The sequence below is a fragment of the Carcharodon carcharias genome, chromosome 21 (genome assembly GCF_017639515.1).
Source record: "Carcharodon carcharias isolate sCarCar2 chromosome 21, sCarCar2.pri, whole genome shotgun sequence".
Taxonomy (NCBI): Eukaryota; Metazoa; Chordata; class Chondrichthyes; order Lamniformes; family Lamnidae; genus Carcharodon; species Carcharodon carcharias.
Window position 1 is genome coordinate 24,431,988 of NC_054487.1, and position 22,197 is coordinate 24,454,184.

The window sequence follows — 22,197 nt, forward strand, 5'->3', positions numbered from 1 at the left end:
ATCTTGTAAAATATAATTGCTATGAATGTTTGTCATTGTAGTGGAACCTAGAACTGTAAAAGGAAGTAGCCGCTCGGAGCATTACTTTTTAGCCATGAATTATTTTCTGATAGTTTCACTTCAGATTGTCCATTTAAATATTATAAGCTACTTGATACCACAATGTACTTGAATAGTTTTTAAGGGTTAATGATAAGTCTGGAAGTAACTTACTGAATTATTCCAGAGACCCTTCCTCTTCTGTTTATTGCAGTGTTTCCTGAGCAACTGCAGCAAGAGGTTTGAAGTTTCATTTCCGCTCTCTGTCTTTCACCAATCCAATGTGATTCTGAAGTTTAAACGTTGTTGCTCATAGGTAGCTTTGAGCTGTTGCTAGGCTATGAGCAAGCAATTAGTTGATTGCCATGGAGGCAAGAGTTGTTTACCAAGTTTCTTTAAAAGACTAAAGTCTCAATGAAAGATTGTATTTAGCAAAACTTTTTCATTGTGCTTCTTATACATGTTATCATTATGATAAAAAGTTAAACTTTCCTCACAAAAAACTTTAAAAAAATCATATTTTCACTTCTTGCCAGAGCACCTTAATCTGTTGTTTCAAAGCATTCCATAAAACAGAATCCTTTTGGAATACAGTGGGAGTTACTTAGACAATGATGACAACTATTCTGGATTCCCAAAGTCCCACAAAATTGGAGATCAAATGACCAACCTGTTTTAAGTAGGGCTGATTGGAAGAAGAATGTTGACTAGGATAGCTGTCTGACCTTTTTCATTCAGTGCATGAGATTAGGTGATTGTAACATCCAGCTGAACTACTGTAACAAGATCTTGCATTAATGTCTCATCCAAAAGATGAAATATCCAACAAGAATAATGCAGCACTCCTTCACTGGAGGATCAGCCGAGATTATGCATATATTTTTAAAAATTCATTGGATGTGGGCATCACTACTAGACCAGCATTTATTGCCCATCCCTAATTACCCTTGTTCAGAGGGTATTTTAAGAGCCAACCACATTGCTGTGGGTCTGGAGTCACATGTAGGCCAGACCAGGTAAGGACAGCAGATTTCCTTCGCTAAAGGAAATTAATGAAAACCTGATGGGATTTTATGACAACTGGCAATAATTTCATGGCCATCATCAGATTTTCAATTCTAGATTTTTACCATCTGGTGTGGTGGGATTTGAACCCAGGTCTGCACAGCATCACCATGGGTCTCTAGAATAACAGTCTTGTGACAATACCACAACATCACCACCTCCCACATCTCCTGGTCTGGACCTTCATTGCACAATCATCTGGTTGATAGGCAAAAAGTGATCATCTCAACCAAGTTAATACTTTACAAAATAAAAATATTGCAGACGCTGGAAATCTGAAATAAAAACAGATCTACAGTGGGGGAAGCTGCAAATGGCCTTGAAGGGTGACCTCAACCAGCTCTGGCCCCAAAAGCCTGGCTTCAGATTGGACCGCCTCAGAATGCATGGCAACAGTTTGGACTGACTGGCTGTCAGGCAACAGCAGGGCAGAATGGTGGAAGCTCGAAAGATTTATCCTGAGAGAGGACAACAAGGGTTAATGTGGGACTGGAGAACAGCACCACCCATGGTATGACACATAGAGTCACATGGTAATAAACTGAAAGAACATTCTAGAGAGAACACTCTGAAACCAACCTGCATGGAGGTAACAATGTCATGCATGACAGTAACCCGGGATTTTTAAATAGTTAAAGATTAATAATAAAAGGTTCATGTTTAAATATTCAAGATCTCATCATTGAGACATCTAACGAACCCATATTGCAACATGGTTGGCAGCGGTGGTCACTTCTACAAGGTATCACGTCAGAGATAGTACCATAATCTGACATGGTGTTCCACAGTGGTATGAAAGGGGGCAGCATTTTAAACGATGAACCCAGAACAGTATCCAAAGTATAAAATACTAAAAGCAGCTGAAGCTAAAGTAGAGAGACCTGCACTTAAGAAGAAAACTTGAAGAAATAATTGCAGAGGCTTTGCTACAGCCTTAGGAGTTGAGGAATCCTTCAGAGTGAGTGGAAGTTCATTGCAAGACTCCTGAGTGGCGCAGAGTAAAAAGAAAAAAAAAACTGATCAGTTCACAGAGACAGATGAGCAAAAGTACAAAAATTGCAAGCTCCTGAGTGATGCAGTTAAGGAGCCTGATCATGAGATGGTGAGCAAAACTCATAAAAAGAACAAGCTGTACTTAACCTTATAGAATAGGTGGCGGTCCCAGGGTTGAGCAGATTGTAGCAGTGGTAGCAATGCTGCACTGAAGTTAAAGACAAAAGAAGTTAAGGAAAACTTGGCTAGCAGAGTCAAAAGTTTAAGAAGAATCTGCTTAAAAAAAAAGTTACATGAATAAGAAAACAAAGGGCAGGTGGTGGAGAGGGGAAAAGTGCTGACGCTTTAAGCTTTATAAAAAGGGCCCCAAGCGGAACACAAGCCCACTAAAACTCCAAAAAAAAAGGTGGTCCTGCAAGGAAAAAGAGGAAAGAATCGCAGAGAACAGCAACGCTCTTACCTTGAAAGTTTAGAAGCTCAAAAACAAAAGGAGCCATGATTGCCAGAGAGCCTGCTAAAAGCACAAATGCATGGGAAACCCACAGCACAGAAAGCTAGCAGCTGCAGACAGCCCAAGTGAAAAAAAAACAGCTACCTCACTGACAGTGTTGGAGGGGTAATGCGATTTAAAGCCCTAACTGCAAGAAAAGAAAACAGCCACGGAAAGAAAATTGGAAGCGACCCCCGGAAGAAGGCAACTCCCAATAAAGCACTGGAGGCAACAAAAGACCCCAGAGAGTGGGTGACAGAAAGCCCCACAGAGACGGAGCAAAAAGACCCCAGAGTGAGGGAGGCAGATGGTAATGCAGAATGAGCAGATGGCTATGAGTGAAGGAAAGCTATCTGAGGTAACTCAAAAGAAGCAAAACATGCAAAAAGTAAATGAAGCTCTTAAGAAAATATTCACATCAGAGCTGGACTGGAAGATTTGAAATGCAAGAATCAAGCTGAGTATATACCTTTGAAAACACATGATAAACTGAAGTCTTCAATGAACCAAGCTGTTCAAGATCTGAAAGAATAAATTTCAGAGACAACACAAAGGTATCAGGAGGAAATAATGATCCTCAGTTGGCAAATCAAAATAGGAGTTAGAAAAACTCAACCAGATATACAGCCAGACAAAACAGCAGGCAGAAAAGGCACTCAAAGAAGTTGCGACCCTGAAAGACTCCTTGAAGAATCAATATGCAGCCATGGAAAAACATGAGGAGCTAAAAAGGACGTTGAATATTACTTCATAAAAAGCTGTGTTGGAATTATCAGTAGCAACAAAACAATGCATTGATACCCAGAATGAGTTAAAAAGAGGTCAACAAGAAAATAAACAGTTGAAAGGACAGTTGATTGACCTTCAAAAACAATTCAGGAACATGAAGAAATGAAGTCTACAAACATATGAACATGTGAAAAAGGAGCAGAAGCAGGCCATTCAGCCCCTCAACCCTGGTCTGCCATGCAATAAGATCATGGCTGTTTGTTTCAAATTCCACATTCCCATCTACATCCGTTGGAAAGGAAAGTCTAGAGAACAGTCTAGAGAGAATACTCTGGAATCAGCCTACATGGAGATAAGAGCACCATGCATGACAGTAATCTGGATCTGTTAATAATTAAAGGTTGACAATTAAGGTTTCATGATTAAACATACAGGCCTCAAGATCTCATAATTGAGACAACTAAAGAACCCATATTACAGCAGAGGGAGCGGGAAGGGAGGTGGGGTGAGTTTTCACAGAATCACAGAATCACACAGTGCAGAAGAGGCCCTTCGGCCCATCGAGTCTGCACCGACACGTGAGAAACACCTGACCTACCTTCCTAATCCCATTTAACAGCACCCTATTTTCAACTAATGTCCATGGACAGCCTGATTGCTAGATAATAGTCAATAATAGGAACCCTGAAAATAACTGGTAGAAGGATTAGATTGGAGATGAGGAAACATTTTTTCACCCAGACGGTGGTAGGGACTTGGAACTCACCACATTTAAAAAGTACTTGGATGTCTACTTGAAGAACTGTGAACTGCAGGGCTGTGGACCTAGTGCAGAAAGGTGAGATTAGATTGAGGAGCTCTTCATCAACCAGCATTGGCAAAATTGCTTCTTTCTGTGTCTTAAATTTTCTATGATTTGTATGCTCCTACTGCATGTGGTGTTGTTCCTACCCGTGGTAGTGTTGCTCCAGCTGCTGATGGTGTTATTCCTGCTGCTAGTTTATTCCAGATATTGCTCCTCCTGTTCCTCATCGGAGGTCCATGGTAAAGCTGCATAAACTGCCCCATGCTGCTGCAAAGACTGGCAGCTAGAAAATGCAGATTAAAGTCAAAAAGTCCAAGGTAGCAAAAATGGCAGCCAAAGAAATCACCTGCAAAACATGAAAGCGCACTCTCAGTACAAGTCAGGTCAGCAAAAGTCCTTTCCTTAGGCAAAGAAACAGCTTTCCTTGATCAGCATTTAAAGGTTGCCAACCTCACATCCCCATCAACTGATGCCATGCCCTTCTCACCTCGTTGCCCTTGGCGAGTTTCAGCCAACTCAAAAAATCTCTGCGCTGGCAGGTAAAGCCAGAATGTAGTGTTAAATATCCAGTCAGTGGCCTATTTACACATTCAAATCACTGTCTGGCTGTTCCACAGAGGTTTCCTGTGTGCCTCCAATAGATCACCAGTTAAATGCGCCAACTAAAGGAAGTTGGCTATTCCCCCCCCCCAACCAAGGGTTCTCCTGTTCTATATGACTCAGCTATTCACTTGATGAACTACCTAGCCTAGATTTTCCAATTGTCTCTGCCTGCTGAACATAAGATATCAGTGATTGGAAAATCAGGCAGAAATCCAATATGCTAGTTTCTCTGTCCACTATTTACATGTCATACTTTTCCAGTTGACGTAGAAAGCGGTCTGTTCAAATGAAACAAGAGTGTCATAATGACATTTTAATACCCCATTTTCTCTTATTTCTACCTCATTGTTTTGATTCCATTCATCCATATAAGACAGGCATTCACATTTGTTAGGTGTTAGAGAGAGAATTTAAAGAGGCTAACATTGATAATATCAGTTTAAAATTTCTGACCCTCCCACAAGGATCTTCTCTTGGCTTCTACATCTGCCCATGAATTAAGAGTCCTCTTTACACCTTCCTTCTATTGACCATGATCCCAATATCTTTGCACATTTCTCTGCACACTACACACTAAGCTTCCAGTTAATCATCTGGTTAAAACTAGTTCAAAACCTTTGTATAAACAATGCCTGCATGCACCATAATTTTAATGAATCCCCTTACTACATGTACCGCACCACAGTGTCCCAGCTTGTTGTTTCTCCTAGTTTCAGGATTGCGTGAAGTGATTGGTTGCTGTGTTGCAGGTAGTTCATGCCCCAAAGCAAGTATCTTCTGAGATAGTACTGCTGCAGATTGCATCTCCTTTGTCATGCGTGGGCAGCCTGGACCTACATTTTTTCTACCAAATGTGCAGGCAATGGTGGGGACTGGTGGGATGGAGCGCATATGTTAGCATCCTTATAGATCAGACCATCGTCCAAGCCCAATCCTGCCACTCTGCTAGCGGTGGGCAATGGCTCAACATGTCCATTGATATTTAGGAATGTAAATCTAATGGTGGTAATCATTCAGCTAAACCCTGTATGATTTGTTTGCGATCCATCTCCAATCCTTTGAAAGAAAAGTCTCTCCCCAAACTGGCAATTAAGCCTCTAGGGAAGCAGTTTGAGTATCCAGGGAGAAACACAGACAGCCCTTAATGTCTTTAAGCCACTGCTGCAATTTTATTTGGATCTGCACTCTGGAAAATGGACTGCACTAGCAAAACTGTCATCTAATGTTCTGTGCAGACTTCTAATGGACCCCGTCTAATTCACCAACAGCAGCACACTATCTGGCTTTGCAACAAACTATTTAAAGATAGAACCAATGAAATCATGACCCTGATGCCTCAATCAGAGATTTTATAACCTTGGGAAATTTTATTACATTAAAATCACTTTATAAATACAAGTTGTTGTCATTGACTCTGCAGTTACTAAAGACTCCTGCCTCGTCTGCTAACAGCAGCCCCTCCAGTCACTCATGCTCAGTTTGTTACCCAGTGTACTCACTTCTGGCTCAATCTACCACTTCCAGTTATGCATGTCTCTGACTAGCCCTTGAAAAGGATACATGCTATGAAGTATTGATGGAACTGGATGTCCTGAGAATTATATGTTATTTCTAGAGGAGGAAAAGAGGTTGCAATAAGCAGAGTTTGTATTATAACTCACGGTGGAGGGAATGGCATGACGGTTTCATGGTTTGTTGACAACTAATACAGCACAAAGGATGAGAAAGAAGAAAAACTCATGCTCCTGAAAAAACTGCAGCTGACATGTTTTCCTGCAATCACTGCACTTATTATGCAGGATTTGCTGCACCTTGTCATCAAATGGGTGAGAAGTCATCAGTTTGTGGGACACTAACTGTTGCACCTCTCCCTCTGCAAAGGCCCTATCCTTTCCTTGAACAAAAATGCAAAGAGTAAGAATTAGATTTTGTTATCATGACCTGTAGCATAGCCCAAGTGTCAGTGCATAGCCCACAATGGATTTGATGATAGGTGCATCATGCTTTTTTATTATTTATTCTTTTACAGGGTGTATGTCACTTCCGCACTGAACATGGCCTGATGTGGCTGTAGAGGCCGATTTATGAGTGGCAGAGCCTTCTGCAACTGGCACAGATGAATAGCATTGGTCCAAGGTCAACTGATGCTTTTTCCTTTCAGCAAGCTCTCTTTTCCACCAGCTGGTCATTTCTTTTGTCCTCTGCTTTTTCAATACCCTTCCTTACTGCTTGTCTCCAGGCCCTTCGGTCAGCAGTGAGGGCTTCCCATACATCGACTCTGATCCCGGTAAACTTGAAGTCTCACTTGCAGACATCCTTGCATTACAGACGTGGGTGACCTGTGGGTCTTATGCCGATAGCAAGCTTGCCAAAGAGCAAGACCGATCTACAAGCTCTTGTAAGTGAACTTCAGGACAGGATGCTAGCGCGACATCATCAGCAAGCAGCACCACACAGACTAGGACTTTATGCACTTTGGCCTTGGAATACAGTCTTGCCAAGTTGAACAGCTTTCCATCAGCTCTGGCATGCAGGTAAACACCTTCATTTGAGTCACTGTAAGCATGCAATAATAGCATGGAGAAAAATGTGCCAAAGAGAGCTGGTGCCAGGATGCAGCCCTGCTTTGTCCCACTGCTGATCTTGAAAGCCTCAAAATGATACTCCATTGTAACTAATGAAACTATGCATGTTCTCGTGGAAAGAAGAAATGATGCCAAGGAGTACAGGTGGGCAGCCTATTTTCCACAGCAGTTTAAATAGTATGTCTCTGCTGACAAGGTCGAAGACCTTGGTGAGGTCGATGAAGGCAATGTAGAGTAGTCTGCACTGTTCACTGCACTTCTGCTGTAACTGCTGAAGTGAAAGAATCATGCACACTGTCAATCTGCCTGCTCTGAAGCCGCACTGAGACTCAGGATGGATGTATGATGCCAGGGTCTGCAGTCTAGTCACAGCAAAGTGAGCAAAGACATTCTTAATAAGGAGATTTTTAAAAATTCTTTCATGGAATGTGGGTGTTGCTGGCATTTGTTGCCTTAATTGCTGTTAAATTGAATGGCTTGCTAGGCCATTTCAGAGGGTGTTTAAGAGTCAATCATATTTCTGTGGATCTGGAGTCACATGTAGGCCAGACCAGGTAAGGATTGTAGGTTTCCCTTAAGGACATTAGTGAACCAGATGGGTTTTTCTGACACTTGGCGATAGTTTGATGGTCACCATCACTGAGACTAACTTTATATTCCAGAGTTATTAATTGAATTTAAATTCCATCAGCTGCCATGGTGAGATTTGAACTGTATTCCCAGAGCATTAGCTTGGCTCTCTGGATTACTGGTTCAGTGACATTGCCACTACGCTACCATCGCCCCAGTAATTGTTACAGTTACTGCCTCAGTAATTCTTACATTTACTGCAATCCCCTTTGTTTTTGCACAAAGTGACTATTTTGCATCACGCATGTCTTGAGGCACAAAGCTTTCCTCCTGCAAAGACACAAAGTTCATGGAGATGCTGCAGGGGTGCTGGTTTTCCACTTTTGACAATTTCAAGTGGAATGCCATAGCTTCCTGGGGCTTTACCACTGGCAAGGCAGTCAATGGCCTTGCTGAGCACTACTATGGTGGGCTCACTGTCCGGCTCCTCCATGACAGGAAAGTTTGGAAGGCACTGAGAACTTCTTCAGTGACATTGCTCTTGTTTGCATTGAGATTGAGATAGTGCTCATCTTTCCATCTACTTGCTTGTTTCAGTGAAGATCATCCCTGTCTTTGTCTTCAAGGGGGCTGATTTGGTTTACTGTTGGGCTTGTTGCTTACTTGATTCCTTCATACATCCCTCTAACATCCCTGAATTCAGCAGCAGATTGTATGTAGTCACAGAGTTTCAACCAGTATTGATTGGCTGAGTGCCGAGCAGCCTGCTGAGAATTGATTCTGGCAGTTCTGAGAGCATCTAGATTTTGTTTGCTGGGGACTTGCTTGTAGTTCATGACAGCTCTCCTCTTGATTGTTGTAACTGGCTCCATTTCAGTCTAATAAACCTCAAATCAGTCAGAATGCCCTGATCTCTTTTCCTGTACGCAGTGTGTGCAGATTTATGGATGGTGCTGCACAGATGATCTCAGAATTTTGACCCAGTGATAGTGAAGGAACAGTGATATAGTTCCAAGTCAGGATGGTGTGTTGCTTGTAGGTGGTGGCATTCCTATGCATCTGCTGCCTTTGTCCCCTTGGAAGTACAGGTCATGCACTTGGAAGATGCTATCGAAGGAGTCTTGGTGAGTTTCTGTAGTGCATCTTGTAGATGGTACATACTGCTGCCAATGTGCATCGGTGGTGGAAGGAGTGTGTGTTTGTGGGCGGGATGACAATCAAGGAGCATATTGTCCTGGACAGTGTCGAGCTTCTTCAGTGTTGTTGGATCAGGCAAGTGAAGGGCATTCCATCACATTCTTGACTTGTGCTGTGTAGATAGTGAACAGGCTTTGGGGATTGAAGAGGTGAATTACTCGCTGCCTCGCCGCAGAATGCTCACCTCTGACCAGCTTTTGTAGTCACTGTTTAGCTCGTCAAATTCAATTTCTGGTCAATGTTTACCCCGTGGATGTTGATAGTGGAGGAATCATTGATGGTAATACCATTGAATGTCAAGGGGAAATGGGTATATGCTCTCTTGTTGGAGATGGTCATTGCCTGGCACTTGTGTGACGTGAATGTTACTTGCCACTATCAGCCCAAGCCTGAATGTTGTCCAGGTCTTGCTGCATTTGGACATGGGCTGCTTCAGTATCTGAGGAGTTGTGAATGGTGTTGAACATTGTGTAATTATCAGCAAACACCCCCACTGCTGACCTTATGATGGAAGGAAGGTCATTAATGAAGCAGCTGAGGATGGTTGGGCCTAGGACATTACCCTGAGGAACCCCTGCAGCAATGTCCTGGGACTGAGATGATTGACCTCCAACAACCACAAACATCTTCCTTTTTGTTAGGTATGACTCCAACCAGTGGAGAGCATTTTCCTGCTTCCCATTGACATCAGTCTTGCTGGGGTACCACACTCGTTCAAATGCTGTCTTGATGTCAAGAGCTTTTCACTCTCACATCACCTTGGGAGTTCAGTTCTTTTGGCAATGTTTGAACCAAGGCTGTAATGAGGTCAGGAGCTGAATGACCTTGGCAGAACACAAATTGAACATCAGAGAATAGGTTATTGCTGAGGAAGTTCTGCTTGATAGCACTGTCTACAACTCTTTCCGTCACTTTGCTGATGATTGAGAGTAGACCAATGGGGCATTATTTGGCTGGGTTGGATTTGTCTTGCTTTTTGTGGACAGGTCATACCTGGCCAATTTTCCACATTTCCAGGAAAATGCCAGTATTGCAGCAATATGGGAACAGCTTGGCTATGGGCGCAGTCAATTCTGGAGCTCAAGTCTTCATTACTAGTGCTGGAATGATGTAAGAGCCCATAGCCTTTGCAGTATCCAGTGCCTTCTGCTTGATATCACATGGAGTGAACCTCAGGGGGAGTCTGAGATATGAGGTTTCTATTGGGTGAATGCAAGTAAGGGTGAGAATAGAGGTTACTTCCAGGTGAAGGCGGCTGGGAGAGGGTTGCTAAGGACATGTTGAAGTCTTGGTAGCATTGGTGGCGATCTACTGAATTACTTTAAAAAATGTGAAGGGGAGTTAAGTGTAAGTGGCAGAAATGCTCAGTACAACGGACTCCTGAAAGATGTAAGCAAAATACTGCAGACGCTGGAAATCTGAAACAAAAACAAAAAATGCTGGAAATACTCAACAGGTCTGACAGCATCTGTGGAGAGAAAGACAGAGTTAACGTTTTGAATCCGTATGACTCTTCTTCAGAGCTGAAGGGAAGTAGAAATATGGTGAAATATCTTCCTGAAAGATGTAGTTTGTGCGTCTTATGTGGTTGCCCTGATAGGGTTGTTATGGCACGGCTGATGGTAAATGCCAAGCTGCCCAAATCCCAGAGGGGAACTTGAAACAGCTGCCAAAATGGTTTTTGCAATTTGTATAGTATGAGGAAAGATTCTGAAATCAGGAAACAATATCACCAGCTACTTGGGATGATTTTATAGTAGAGTAAATGTTTATTAAAATAGAGCAAAGAAAAACACAATTACACTTGGACACAAGAATGTCTTCACACAGTAAACAGTACTTTAAAACAGTTCCACAAGATCTTAACTTAACTACCCTCAGAGCTAACCGTCCCCTTTTCTGTTCAGCAACTATCCTTATAGATTTCAAAATCTATAAAATTCCAGTAATATTTACCACACACTGCCTTTTTCTCTTGGGGTGCCCTCTGAGAGCAACTGGGTCTACAGATCTGGCCTTGTTCACACTGGCTTCTGAGAGCTCTGACCAGCTACCCTGCCGTCTTCTGAGAGATCTAAACAGCTAGCCCCTCACATAGGCTTCAGTGTTTCCTGAAATGTGTTCCTTTCCTTTGGTCTCTCTATTGTCTCACCCAGAGTCTTTAGAAATGCTTTCTTCCCAGACTTGATTCGACTCTTCTTTACTTGAGCTCTTAGACTTTTTTAAATAAAGTAAATTTACCCTATCTTTACCATATTTATTTACGCCTTTTTACAACCTGCATATATCCCCCTTTGAACTGAAACAACTCAATTCAAAACTACTCCTGTTATTGCTTTATATAAAACTCTAATCGAAGTTCCTCTTGGTTCATTAACATATCAGAAATGTGCCTTACTGTTGGCTTTCGTCTCTTGCAGTCATGCTGGCTCTTACTCCAATTACCATATTTACACCCCCAACAGCCTGTCTTCCAGTACATAAGAAATGTGACAGGGTTATTAACAGAAGAAAAATTTACAATTTCTTGTTTTCTTGACAAGGTCATTAATCATCATCTGACATTGTTTGATCAAGTAGGGTGGTGGAATTGCCACTCACTGCCCTACCAATCTCCTGCCAAGCAACTCTCCCTTGGATTCTGCACTCCTCCATGCTAAATAGTATTACCCTCCTTAGCTTGCTTCTTGCGTCAGTATTTTCACTGCCCTCTGAGGGAACCGGAGGTCCTTTAGCCTCCTGCAGATGTTTCAGCTATTCTCCAATCTCAGACTTTCTTTTCAAAACACAAATGGTAATCATGATGCCTGTCCCTTTAAGTTGCTGCAAGCCTTTAAAGGTCAGTGTTTATCATGCCAGTCGGCATGAATCAAATTCTATCCTCCTTCTGGTCGGCCACATGGAACCTAATTGGAAAATCTTGGCTGTTATGTTGCCAAGTGAGCTCAGTACTATGTAAATGTATATAGACTAAGCACATTTTTTCTACTCTTAATAGCATATTGGTGCCCGTACATTAGCCAAGTCAAATGACAGTACTGCTATTACTGCTCCATTAAATATCATTATGATACTTCCCACAAGAACATATATTAAACATATATAATCTGTGTATTTATATATCACCAAATGTTTACAATTAATAAATACTTTATATATTGCTTGATTGCACGTTTGGATTACCAAATTTGTAAATTTGCAATTGTAAATTACCAAATTATATATCACTTATATTAACAATTTATAACGTGTAACTAAAGGAAAAAGGTAACATAGTAGAAAGGCTATTTCCAGTTTATCATGTACCAATATGTTACATACCAGGCTTGTCGAATGCACAACCGGCGGGCCTAATGCGGCCCACGAAGCTCCCCAAGATGGACCTCAGAGGTAGTTTTCAAAATGCCGGTAAATGCAGTGGAAGGGTCTGAAAGAAACTACTCCAATCACAGGCCGTTCCTCTCCCACTCACGAGTGAGCCTAACAGCAGCAAATGTTGGAGAAACAGCAATTCTAGCATCTGTAAGTGGGCGAGCGGTTCCCGGAGAAGTCGGTGGTCAGGGAGAAGAGAGAGAGAGAGAGAGGCTGCCATACATGCCATCCTGGGCCAGGTCGGGGAGGGAGAATCTCGCTCTGTGCTGGGCTGGGAGAGACTCGCTCCGTGCCAGGCCACGTGGGGGAGGGAGAGACCCACTCCGTGCCAGGCTGGGTGGGGGAGGGAGAGACCCGCTCCGTGCCAGGCTGGGTGGGGGAGGGAGAGACCCGCTCCGTGCCAGGCTGGGTGGGGGAGGGAGAGACCCGCTGCGTGCCAGGCCACATGGGGGAGGGAGAGACTCGCTCCGTGCCAGGCCACGTGGGGGAGGGAGAGACTCGCTGCGTGCCAGGCTGGGTGGGGGAGGGAGAAACTCACTCCATGCCGGGCCAAGTTGGGGAGGGAGAGACTCATTCCATGCTGGGCTGGGTTGGGGAGGGAGGGTCTCTAGGCCGGAAGAGGCTGGATGCAATAGTGCAAACAAGGGGGTGGAGGGTCCGTGGTGAGGATGAAAAGATCGTCTGCCCGGGGTGTGGGAGAGATTGGGTGTGCGTGAGTGAGGGAGTGAGTGTGTGAGTGTTGGGGACACAATGAGTGATTGTGGGGGAGAGAGTGAGTAAGTGTGGGAGAGAGATGAGTGAGTGTGGGAGAGAGATGAGTGAGTGTGGGAGAGAAAGCGAGTGACTATGGGGGACAGAGTGAGTGAGTATCAGAGAGAGAGAGTGAGTGTAGTTGAGAGAGTGAGTGTGTGAGAGAGAGCGAGTGAGTAAATGTGTGAGAGAACGAGTGAGTCAGTGTGCGAGAGAGGGCGAGTGAGTGTGCGAGAGAGAGCGAGTGAGTGAGTGTGGGAGAGAGAATGAGTGAGTGTGTGTGGGAGATAGAATGAGTGAGGGAAGTGTGTGCGTGTCTGGCTCACTCACAATCTCAGGGGTCCCACTCACTCTCACCCCCACACACCAACAGACAACCACACAGTGGATCAGTGTGAGTGAGTGAGCCAGGCAAAGAGACTCTGTCCCTCTCACAATCTAATGGTGATCTTTATTAATTATTTTACTTTTAATTATCAATTTATTGCTTTGACAATGCTTTATTTTTGCTCAACAAGCTGTTTCTTTTCTTCATACCTCAACTTAATTTTGAAACTCAGTTTAACGTTTTGCCAAACCTTATCCTTCAGAAATTTGTTCATCAGCATCTTGAGTGCGAAGTAAATGGAAATGTAGCCCCCAAGTGAAAAGGTTAAGCAAGTCTGCTATATACAGTAATGTCTCTGTTATGCAGCACTCTACCAACTGGAATTCTTCATTAACTGAAATTTTGGGGTCGGGTCTGTTTTTTTGACTGGCGATGTTTCTCATCCCTTAGAAATCGGCGCTAACTTTTGTCCTCCATCAAGTCCCATTCTCACTCAATGCTAATAATTGTCAAACTCACAGGTAGTTGTTCTAGGTGGCCTGTACTCGCCCCAGTCTCAGCCTCCCACTGTTCTGCAGCACCATGTTTCCTTGGCGTCACTCACTAGATTCGCTCACTTCTTCACCACTCGCAAGACTCACCACTTGCATTACTGCGAGATCATCCAGGAGCTTTCTGATTTGATAAAAACCTGAAACTCATCTTACATCTTAGTTAACCAGCATATTTGATTAACAGGCTCACCCCATTCCTGGAGCATGCTGGAAAACAGAGACTTTACTGTATATTAGAAATGTAAAAAGGAGGCATATAATAAAGTACAAAACAAAAACAGAATTACCTGGAAAAACTCAGCAGGTCTGGCAGCATCAGCGGAGAAGAAAAGAGTTGACGTTTCGAGTCCTCATGACCCTCCGACAGACTTGAGTGAATCCAAGAAAGGGGTGAAATATAAGCTGGTTTAAGGTGTGGGGCGGGGGGTGGGGGGGGCTGGGGGTTTGGGTGGGGGGAGAGAAGTGGAGGGGGTTGGTGTGGTTGTAGGGACAAACAAGCAGTGATAGAAGCAGATCATCAAAAGATGTCACAGACAACAGAACAAAAGAACACATAGGTGTTAAAGTTGGTGATATTATCTAAACGAATGTGCTAATTAAGAATGGATGGTAGGGCACTCAAGGTACAGCTCTAGTGGGGGTGGGGGGAGCATAAAAGATTTAAAAATATTTTAAAATAATGGAAATAGGTGGGAGAAGAAAAATCTATATAATTTATTGGAAAAAACAAAAGGAAGGGGGAAGAAACAGAAAGGGGGTGGGGATGGAGGAGGGAACTCAAGACCTAAAGTTGTTGAATTCAATATTCAGTCCGGAAGGCTGTAAAGTGCCTAGTCGGAAAATGAGGTGTTGTTCCTCCAGTTTGCGTTGGGCTTCACTGGAACAATGCAGCAAGCCAAGGACAGACATGTGGGCAAGAGAGCAGGGTGGAGTGTTAAAATGGCAAGCGACAGGGAGGTTTGGGTCATTCTTGCGGACAGACCGCAGGTGTTCTGCAAAGCTGTCGCCCAGTTTACGTTTGGTCTCTCCAATGTAGAGGAGACCACATTGGGAGCAACGAATGCAGTAGACTAAGTTGGGGGAAATGCAAGTGAAATGCTGCTTCACTTGAAAGGAGTGTTTGGGCCCTTGGATGGTGTGGAGAGAGGAAGTGAAGGGGCAGGTGTTGCATCTTTTGCGTGGGCATGGGGTGGTGCCATAGGAGGAGGTTGAGGAGTAGGGGGTGATGGAGGAGTGGACCAGGGTGTCCCGGAGGGAACTATCCCTACGGAATGCCAATAGAGGGGGTGAAGGGAAGATGTGTTTGGTGGTGGCATCATGCTGGAGTTGGCGGAAATGGCGGAGGATGATCCTTTGAATGCAGAGGCTGGTGGGGTGATAAGTGAGGACAAGGGGGACCCTATCATGTTTCTGGGAGGGAGGAGAAGGCGTGAGGGCGGATGCGCGGGAGATGGGCCGGACACGGTTGAGGGCCCTGTCAATGACTGTGGGTGGAAAACCTCGGTTAAGGAAGAAGGAAGACATGTCAGAGGAACTGTTTTTGAAAGTGGCATCATCGGAACAGATGCGACGGAGGCGAAGGAACTGAGAGAATGGGATGGAGTCCTTACAGGAAGCGGGGTGTGAGGAGCTGTAGTCGAGGTAGCTGTGGGAGTCAGTAGGTTTGTAATGGATATTGGTGGACAGTCTATCACCAGAGATTGAGACAGAGAGGTCAAGGAAGGGAAGGGAAGTGTCAGAGATGGACCACGTGAAAATGATGGAGGGGTGGAGATTGGAAGCAAAATTAATAAATTTTTCCAAGTCCCGATGAGAGCATGAAGCAGCACCGAAGTAATCATCGATGTACCGGAGAAAGAGTTGTGGAAGGGGGCCGGAGTAGGACTGGAACAAGGAATGTTCCACATACCCCATACAGAGACAGGCATAGCTGGGGCCAATGCGGGTACCCATAGCCACACCTTTTATTTGGAGGAAGTGAGAGGAGTTGAAGGAGAAATTGTGCAGTGTGAGAACAAGTTCAGCCAGACGGAGGACAGTAGAGGTGGATGGGGATTGTTCGGGTCTCTGTTTGAGGAAGAAGCTAAGGGCCCTCAGACCATCCTGGTGGGGGATGGAGGTGTAGTGGGATTGGACGTCCATGGTGAAGAGGAAGTGATTGGGGCCAGGGAACTGGAAATTGTTGATGTGACCTAAGGTGTCAGAGGAATCACAGATGTAGGTGGGAAGGGACTGGACAAGGGGAGAGAGAAGGGAGTCAAGATAACGAGCAATGAGTTCTGTGGGGCAGGAGCAAGCTGACACGATCGGTCTACCGGGACAGTTCTGTTTGTGGATTTTGGGTAGGAGGTAGAAGCGAGCTGTCCGAGGTTGGGCGACTATCAGGTTGGAAGCTGTGGGAGGAAGATCCCCAGAGGAGATGAGGTCAGTGACAGTCCTGGAAACAATGGTTGATGTTCAGTGGTGGGGTCATGGTCCAGGGAGAGGTAGGAGGAAGTGTCTGCGAGTTGACGCTCAGTCTCCGCGAGGTAGAGGTCAGTGCGCCAGACAACAACAGCACCACCCTTGTCAGCAGGTTTGCTGACAATGTCAGGGTTGGACCTGAGAGAATGGAGTACAGTAAGTTCAGAGAGAGAGAGATTAGAATGGGTGAGAGGAGCAGAGAAATTGAGACGACTAATGTCGCGCCGACAGTTCTCAATTAAAAGATCAAGAGAAGGTAAGAATCCAGAGGGAGGGGTCCAGGTGGAGGAAGAACATTGGAGGTGGGTGAAAGGATCCGTTGAATGGGGAGAGGACTCCTGCCCAAAGAAGTGAGCCCGGAGACGAAGACGGCTTATGGATAACAATACTAAGAAAATCACGAGGAATATAGAAAGTGTGGTAAAGTTGAAAAGGGAAATTAGAACGGCTGAAGGAAATGACGAATAAAAGCACAGCAAATAACTAAAGGAAAAGTAAAGGTATTTGGAAGCACATAAAAAGTGAAAAAAAAAGAGGCTACAGCTGCTCAGGGATGAAGGAGGGAGCCTAACTATGCAGGATAAAGATATTACAAATATATTAGATAAATATTTTGTATTGATTTTTACAAATAATGTCAGATTATAAGTTTACTAAAGGAGAACATGGAAAAATTGTTAGAAATATCTGTAGCAAAGAAAATAGTTCTAAACAAATTAGCAGAATTTAGGATGGATACATCTCTGGGGCTTGTACAATGTTGAAGGTAGTCAGAGAGGAATTAGTTTCTTGTCACAATTATTCAATCCTCCTTAAGTAAACAAGTTGTGGCATGGGATTGGGGGGGCCATAATAACTTTATTCGAGAGAAATGGGTAAACTGGGTAACAATAGGCCAATTAACTTATTGTCCTTTGAAGACAAGCCTTTAGAATCCATGGTTGAGATGAAGTTAGTTAGGATTTAGAAATGCATGGGTTAATTAAGAGCACCTAGCATGGATTTGTTAAAGGCAAGCTGTGTTTGACAAAAAGATTTTTGAAGAAGAGACTGATTGGATAGAATGCATATGTCGGGATTGAATTAGACTGCATGGACTGGAGAAGCAATGTACCCCAAGTGTCCTTGTTGGGTCCATTTCTGTTTTCAGTATATACATTGATGATTTGAAATTACGCATAGGGAACACAATCTCAACATTTTCTGACAACTCAGAGGTAGGGGGTAAGGCACAGAGTGTGTGGGATTGATGTCATAAACAGGTGGCAGATTAAATTTATTGTGGCGAAGTGTGAGGTTGTAGACTTGGGAGGATTACTTTGAAGATATGGATGAACCAAGAGATCCAAGGTTCAAATATATAATTCCCTGAAAAATTGAGTGAAGATAAATAAAGCCATAATAAAGGTTAACAGCAGTATAAGTTTTAGAACTAGGAAACAACAAAATAGTGATACACCTGTGTGACAGAATAGTTAAGCCACAGTTAGAGTACTATGTATGGTTTGGCGTACTGCATCTTAGAAAGATTATTGAAGACTATTAGTGCATTAGATGATAGTGAAAGGAAGCTATAGTAATGAGAAGAAATTTGAGAAGAATATTTCTACTGCAGCGTGCAGGGCTAAGAGGAGATTCAATAAACATTTAACATTATAAAGTGTTTTGATATAGTGAATAAGTAAAGGTTATTATTCCCTCTGGTAGGAGAGTCAATTATAACATGCCATTAATTTAATATTGTCACTAAAATAATGAGGAGAGAGAGGTTCAGGATTTCTTTAAGCAGTGGGTTGTCGGAACATAGAGTGCTCTGTCTCTGGATGCATTTGAAGCAGAGATGAATACAACTTTTCAGGGAATTTGGGTAGGTATTTACATAGGGGAAGATGGGACTAAAGGGTGACAAGTCCCCTGGACGTAATTGCTGGCATCCTAAGATCTTAAAGGAAGTGGCTGTAGAGATAGGGCAGAATTTTGCCGTCGGCGAGCAGGGGGCGGGGCCTGCTCACCGACACATAAAATGACATGGGATGACATTGGGTGGAACCCCCGACGTCATCCTGGTCCATTTAAATTTTCAGGAAGGCAGGCAAAATCAGCTGTGCGCCCGCCGACCTGTCAATGGCCAATTGAGGCCATTGACAGATCAATTAAAATACTTAGTGTACCTGCCCATCCAACCTTAAGGTTGGCAGGCAGGCCAGGAGCCCCAGCAGCAAACAGATAAAACATGAAACAGAAACAGAATTACCTGGAAAAACTCAGCAGGTCTGGCAGCATCAGCAGAGAAGAATAAAGTTGACATTTTGGGTCCTCATGACCCTTCAACAGAACTGAGTAAAAATAGGAGAGGGGTGAAATATAAACTGGTTTAAGGTGGTGGTGGTGGTTGGAGGGAGGGGGGGGGGCTGTGTGTGTGTGTGTGTGTGTGTGGGGGGGAGAGAAGTGGGGGGAGGGTGGTTGTAGGGATCTTCCTGAGACAGCACTTAGCCTCAGAGAGTTATGCGCTCTTTCGTGCGCATGTGTGAAAGAGCGCACTCTCACTTTTGGAGAATCCCCACCACGCCTGCACAGGAAGTGCACTGCGCTTCCCTCCGGATGTCACGCTGGGTGGGCCTTAATTGGCCCACCCATGTAAAATGGCGGCAGGGCGTGCTTCTCTGGCGGGGATCGGCTCCCCGCCCGCTGGAGATTGGGTTGGGCCCGCCCGCCTGATAGGCAGAAAATTCTGCCCATAGTGAATGCATTGGCTGTAATCATCCAAAGTTCCCTAGATTGTGGAAAGACCCATCGCTTGGAAAGTCGCACATTTAACACCACTATTCAAGAAAGGAGGGAAACAGAAAGCAGGAAACTATAGGCCAGTTAGAATGACATCTGTCATTTAGAAAATGCTGGAATCCTTGTTAAGGAGGTAGTATCAGGATATTTAGAAAATTCTAATACAATCAGGCAGAATCAACATGGTTTTGTGAAAGGGAAATCATGTTTGACAAATTTATTAGAGTTCTTTGAGGATGTAACAAGAAGGGTGCTTGAAGGGGAACCAGTAAGTGCAGTGCATTTGGATTTCCAAAAAGCATTTGATAAGGTGCCACATAAAATGTCACTGCAGAAAAGCTCATGGTATTGGGAGTGATATATTAGCATGGCTAGAGGTTTGGCTAACTAACAGGAAACAGAGAGTCAAGATTTATGGACCATTGTCAGGTAGGCAAACTGTAACTAGTGGAATGCTGCAGGCATCCGTGCTGGGTCCTCAACTATTTAAGGTCTACGTTAATGACTTAGAGAAAGAGATTGTATTGTAGTCAAATTTGCTGATGATACAAAGATAGGTAGGAAAGCAAGCTGGGAGGAGAACACAAAGAATCTACAAAAGGGATATAGATAGGTTCAGTAAGCAGGCAAAAAAAATTGGCAGATAGGGTATAATGTGGGAAAATGTGTGGTTGTCCACTTTGGTGGGTAGAAAAGCAGAATATAATTTAAATGGAGAGAGACTGAAGAATGTTGCAGTTCAGAGGAATCTAGGTGTCCTTATACATGAATCACAAAAAGTTATCATGCTGATACAGCAAGTATCACAGAATCATTGCAGTGTAGAAGGAGGCCGTTTAGCCCATCCTGTCTGCACCGGCTCTCTGTGCATTTTAACTTAGTGCCAATTTCCTGCCTTTTCCCTGTAACCCTGCACATTGTTTCTATTTAACTAATCATCTAATGCACTCTTGAATGCCTCAAATGAACCTGTCTCCACCACACTTCCAGGCAGTGCATTCCAAACCCTTACTACTGGCTGTGTGAAGTGTTTTCTCAACTTGCATTTGCTTATTTTGCAATACACTTTAAAACTATGCCCTCTGGTTCTCGATCCATTTACGAGCAGGAACAATTTCTACTCAATCCAGACTCCTCATGGTTTTAAAAACTTCTATCAAGTCTCCTCTCAGCCTTCTCCTCTCCAAGGAGAACAGTCCCAACCTCTCCAATCTTTCATCATAAATGAAGTATCTCTTCCCTGGACCCATTTTTGTAAACCTCTTCTGCACTTTCTCCAGTGCATTCACATCCTTCCTATAGTGTGGCGCCCAGAGCTTTACATAATACTCCAGCTGAGGTCTAACCAGTGTCTTATATAAGTTAACCAAAACCCTGCTCTATGTCCCTATTAAGGAAGCCTAGAACACCGTAAGTAATTAGGAAGGTAAATGGAATGTGACCTTTATTGCAAGGAGTTGGAGTATAAATGTAGGGAAGTCTTGCTACAAATGTACAGAGTGTTTGGTGAGATGGCACCTGCACTATGTACAGTTTTGTCTCCTTATTTAAGGAAGTATATACTTGCATTGGATGCAGTTCAGAGAAGGTTCACTAGGCTGATTCCTGAGATGAAAGGGTTGTCTTATGAGGAAAGGTTGAGTAGGTTGGGTCTGTACTCATTGAAGTTTAGAAGAATGAGAGGTGGTCTTATTGAAACCTATAAGATTCTGAGGGATCTTGACAGCTTAGATGCTGAGAGGGTTCTTCCTCTTGTGGGGGAATCTAGAACCAGGGGGCACAGTTTAAAAATAAGGGGTCTCCCATTTAAAATGAATATGAGGAGGAATTTCTTCTCTCAGATGGTTGTTAGTCTTTGGAATTCTCTTCTCCTGAGAGCAGTAGAGGCTGGGTCATTGAATATACTCAAGGCTCAGTTGGACAGGTTTTTGATTGACAAGGCAGTCAAGGGTAGTAGGGGACAGACAGGAAAGTGGAGTTAAGCACCCAATCAGGTCAACCATGATCTTATCCAGTGACAGAGTGGGCTTGGTGGGCCAAATAGCCTACTCTAGTTCCTATTTCTTAAGATTTTATGACATAGGGCCATATAAAGTTAGCGTTATTAATCCCATGGCTGCTTTCAGTGCTGAAAGTTTATATGGTTGATTTATGCATGAGTTTGTTATGTGATTGTTACTAATTCTATGTTATCATTGAATCAAAGAATAATACAACATAGGTGGTCATATGGCCCTTTGTGATGGTGTCACACCTTTGGTAAAGCTATCCGGTTAGTCCTACTCCCCTGTTATTTCCCCATAGTCCTGCAAATCTTTTCCAAGTATTTATTCATTTCCTTTTTGAAAGTTACTATTGAATCTGTTTCTACTACCCATTCAGGCAGTACATTCCAGTACATCTCCCTGTCTTCATGTTGCCTCTGGTTCTTTTGCCTTTTAATCTGTGTTCTCTCTTCCTTTTCTGCCACTGGGAACAATTTCTCGTTATTTACTATATTAAATCTGTTCATCATTTTGAACACCTCCATCATATCTCCTCTTAATCGTTTCTGTTCTGAGGAGAACAATCCCAGTTTCTCTCTACCTAACTAAAGTCCTTCATACTTTGCATCATTCTGGTAAATCTCTTCTGCACCCTCTCCAAAGGCCTTGGCATCCTTAAGGAATTACTAAAGTGTGATGCCAGAATTGAAAGCAATTCTAAGCTGAGGCCTAATTGCTTTATAAAGATTAAATTCATTTATCTCATGCGTTCAAAGGAAGCTAATTCTTAATGCAAAATATTTGTTTCAGTTGATGCGAAGCTCCCTTAAGGACAAACATCTATTTGAGAACCACATCGCATTGCAAACGGCAGGATGCGCGGCA

The 22,197-nt window shown here is 43.5% G+C and overlaps 1 protein-coding gene across 1 annotated transcript in view; it reads left to right on the forward strand.

The window, feature by feature from the left end:
- The first annotated feature begins 2,716 nt into the window (after nt 1–2,716).
- Nucleotides 2,717–22,197, forward strand: part of LOC121293045 (nuclear receptor-interacting protein 3-like) — a 97,644-nt gene continuing 78,163 nt past the window's right edge. The window contains exons 1-3 of the mRNA XM_041215637.1: nt 2,717–2,897; nt 6,964–7,122; nt 8,477–8,591. Of these exons, the coding sequence (XP_041071571.1) occupies nt 2,717–2,897; nt 6,964–7,122; nt 8,477–8,591 (455 nt within the window). The remainder of the gene's footprint in view (nt 2,898–6,963; nt 7,123–8,476; nt 8,592–22,197) is intronic.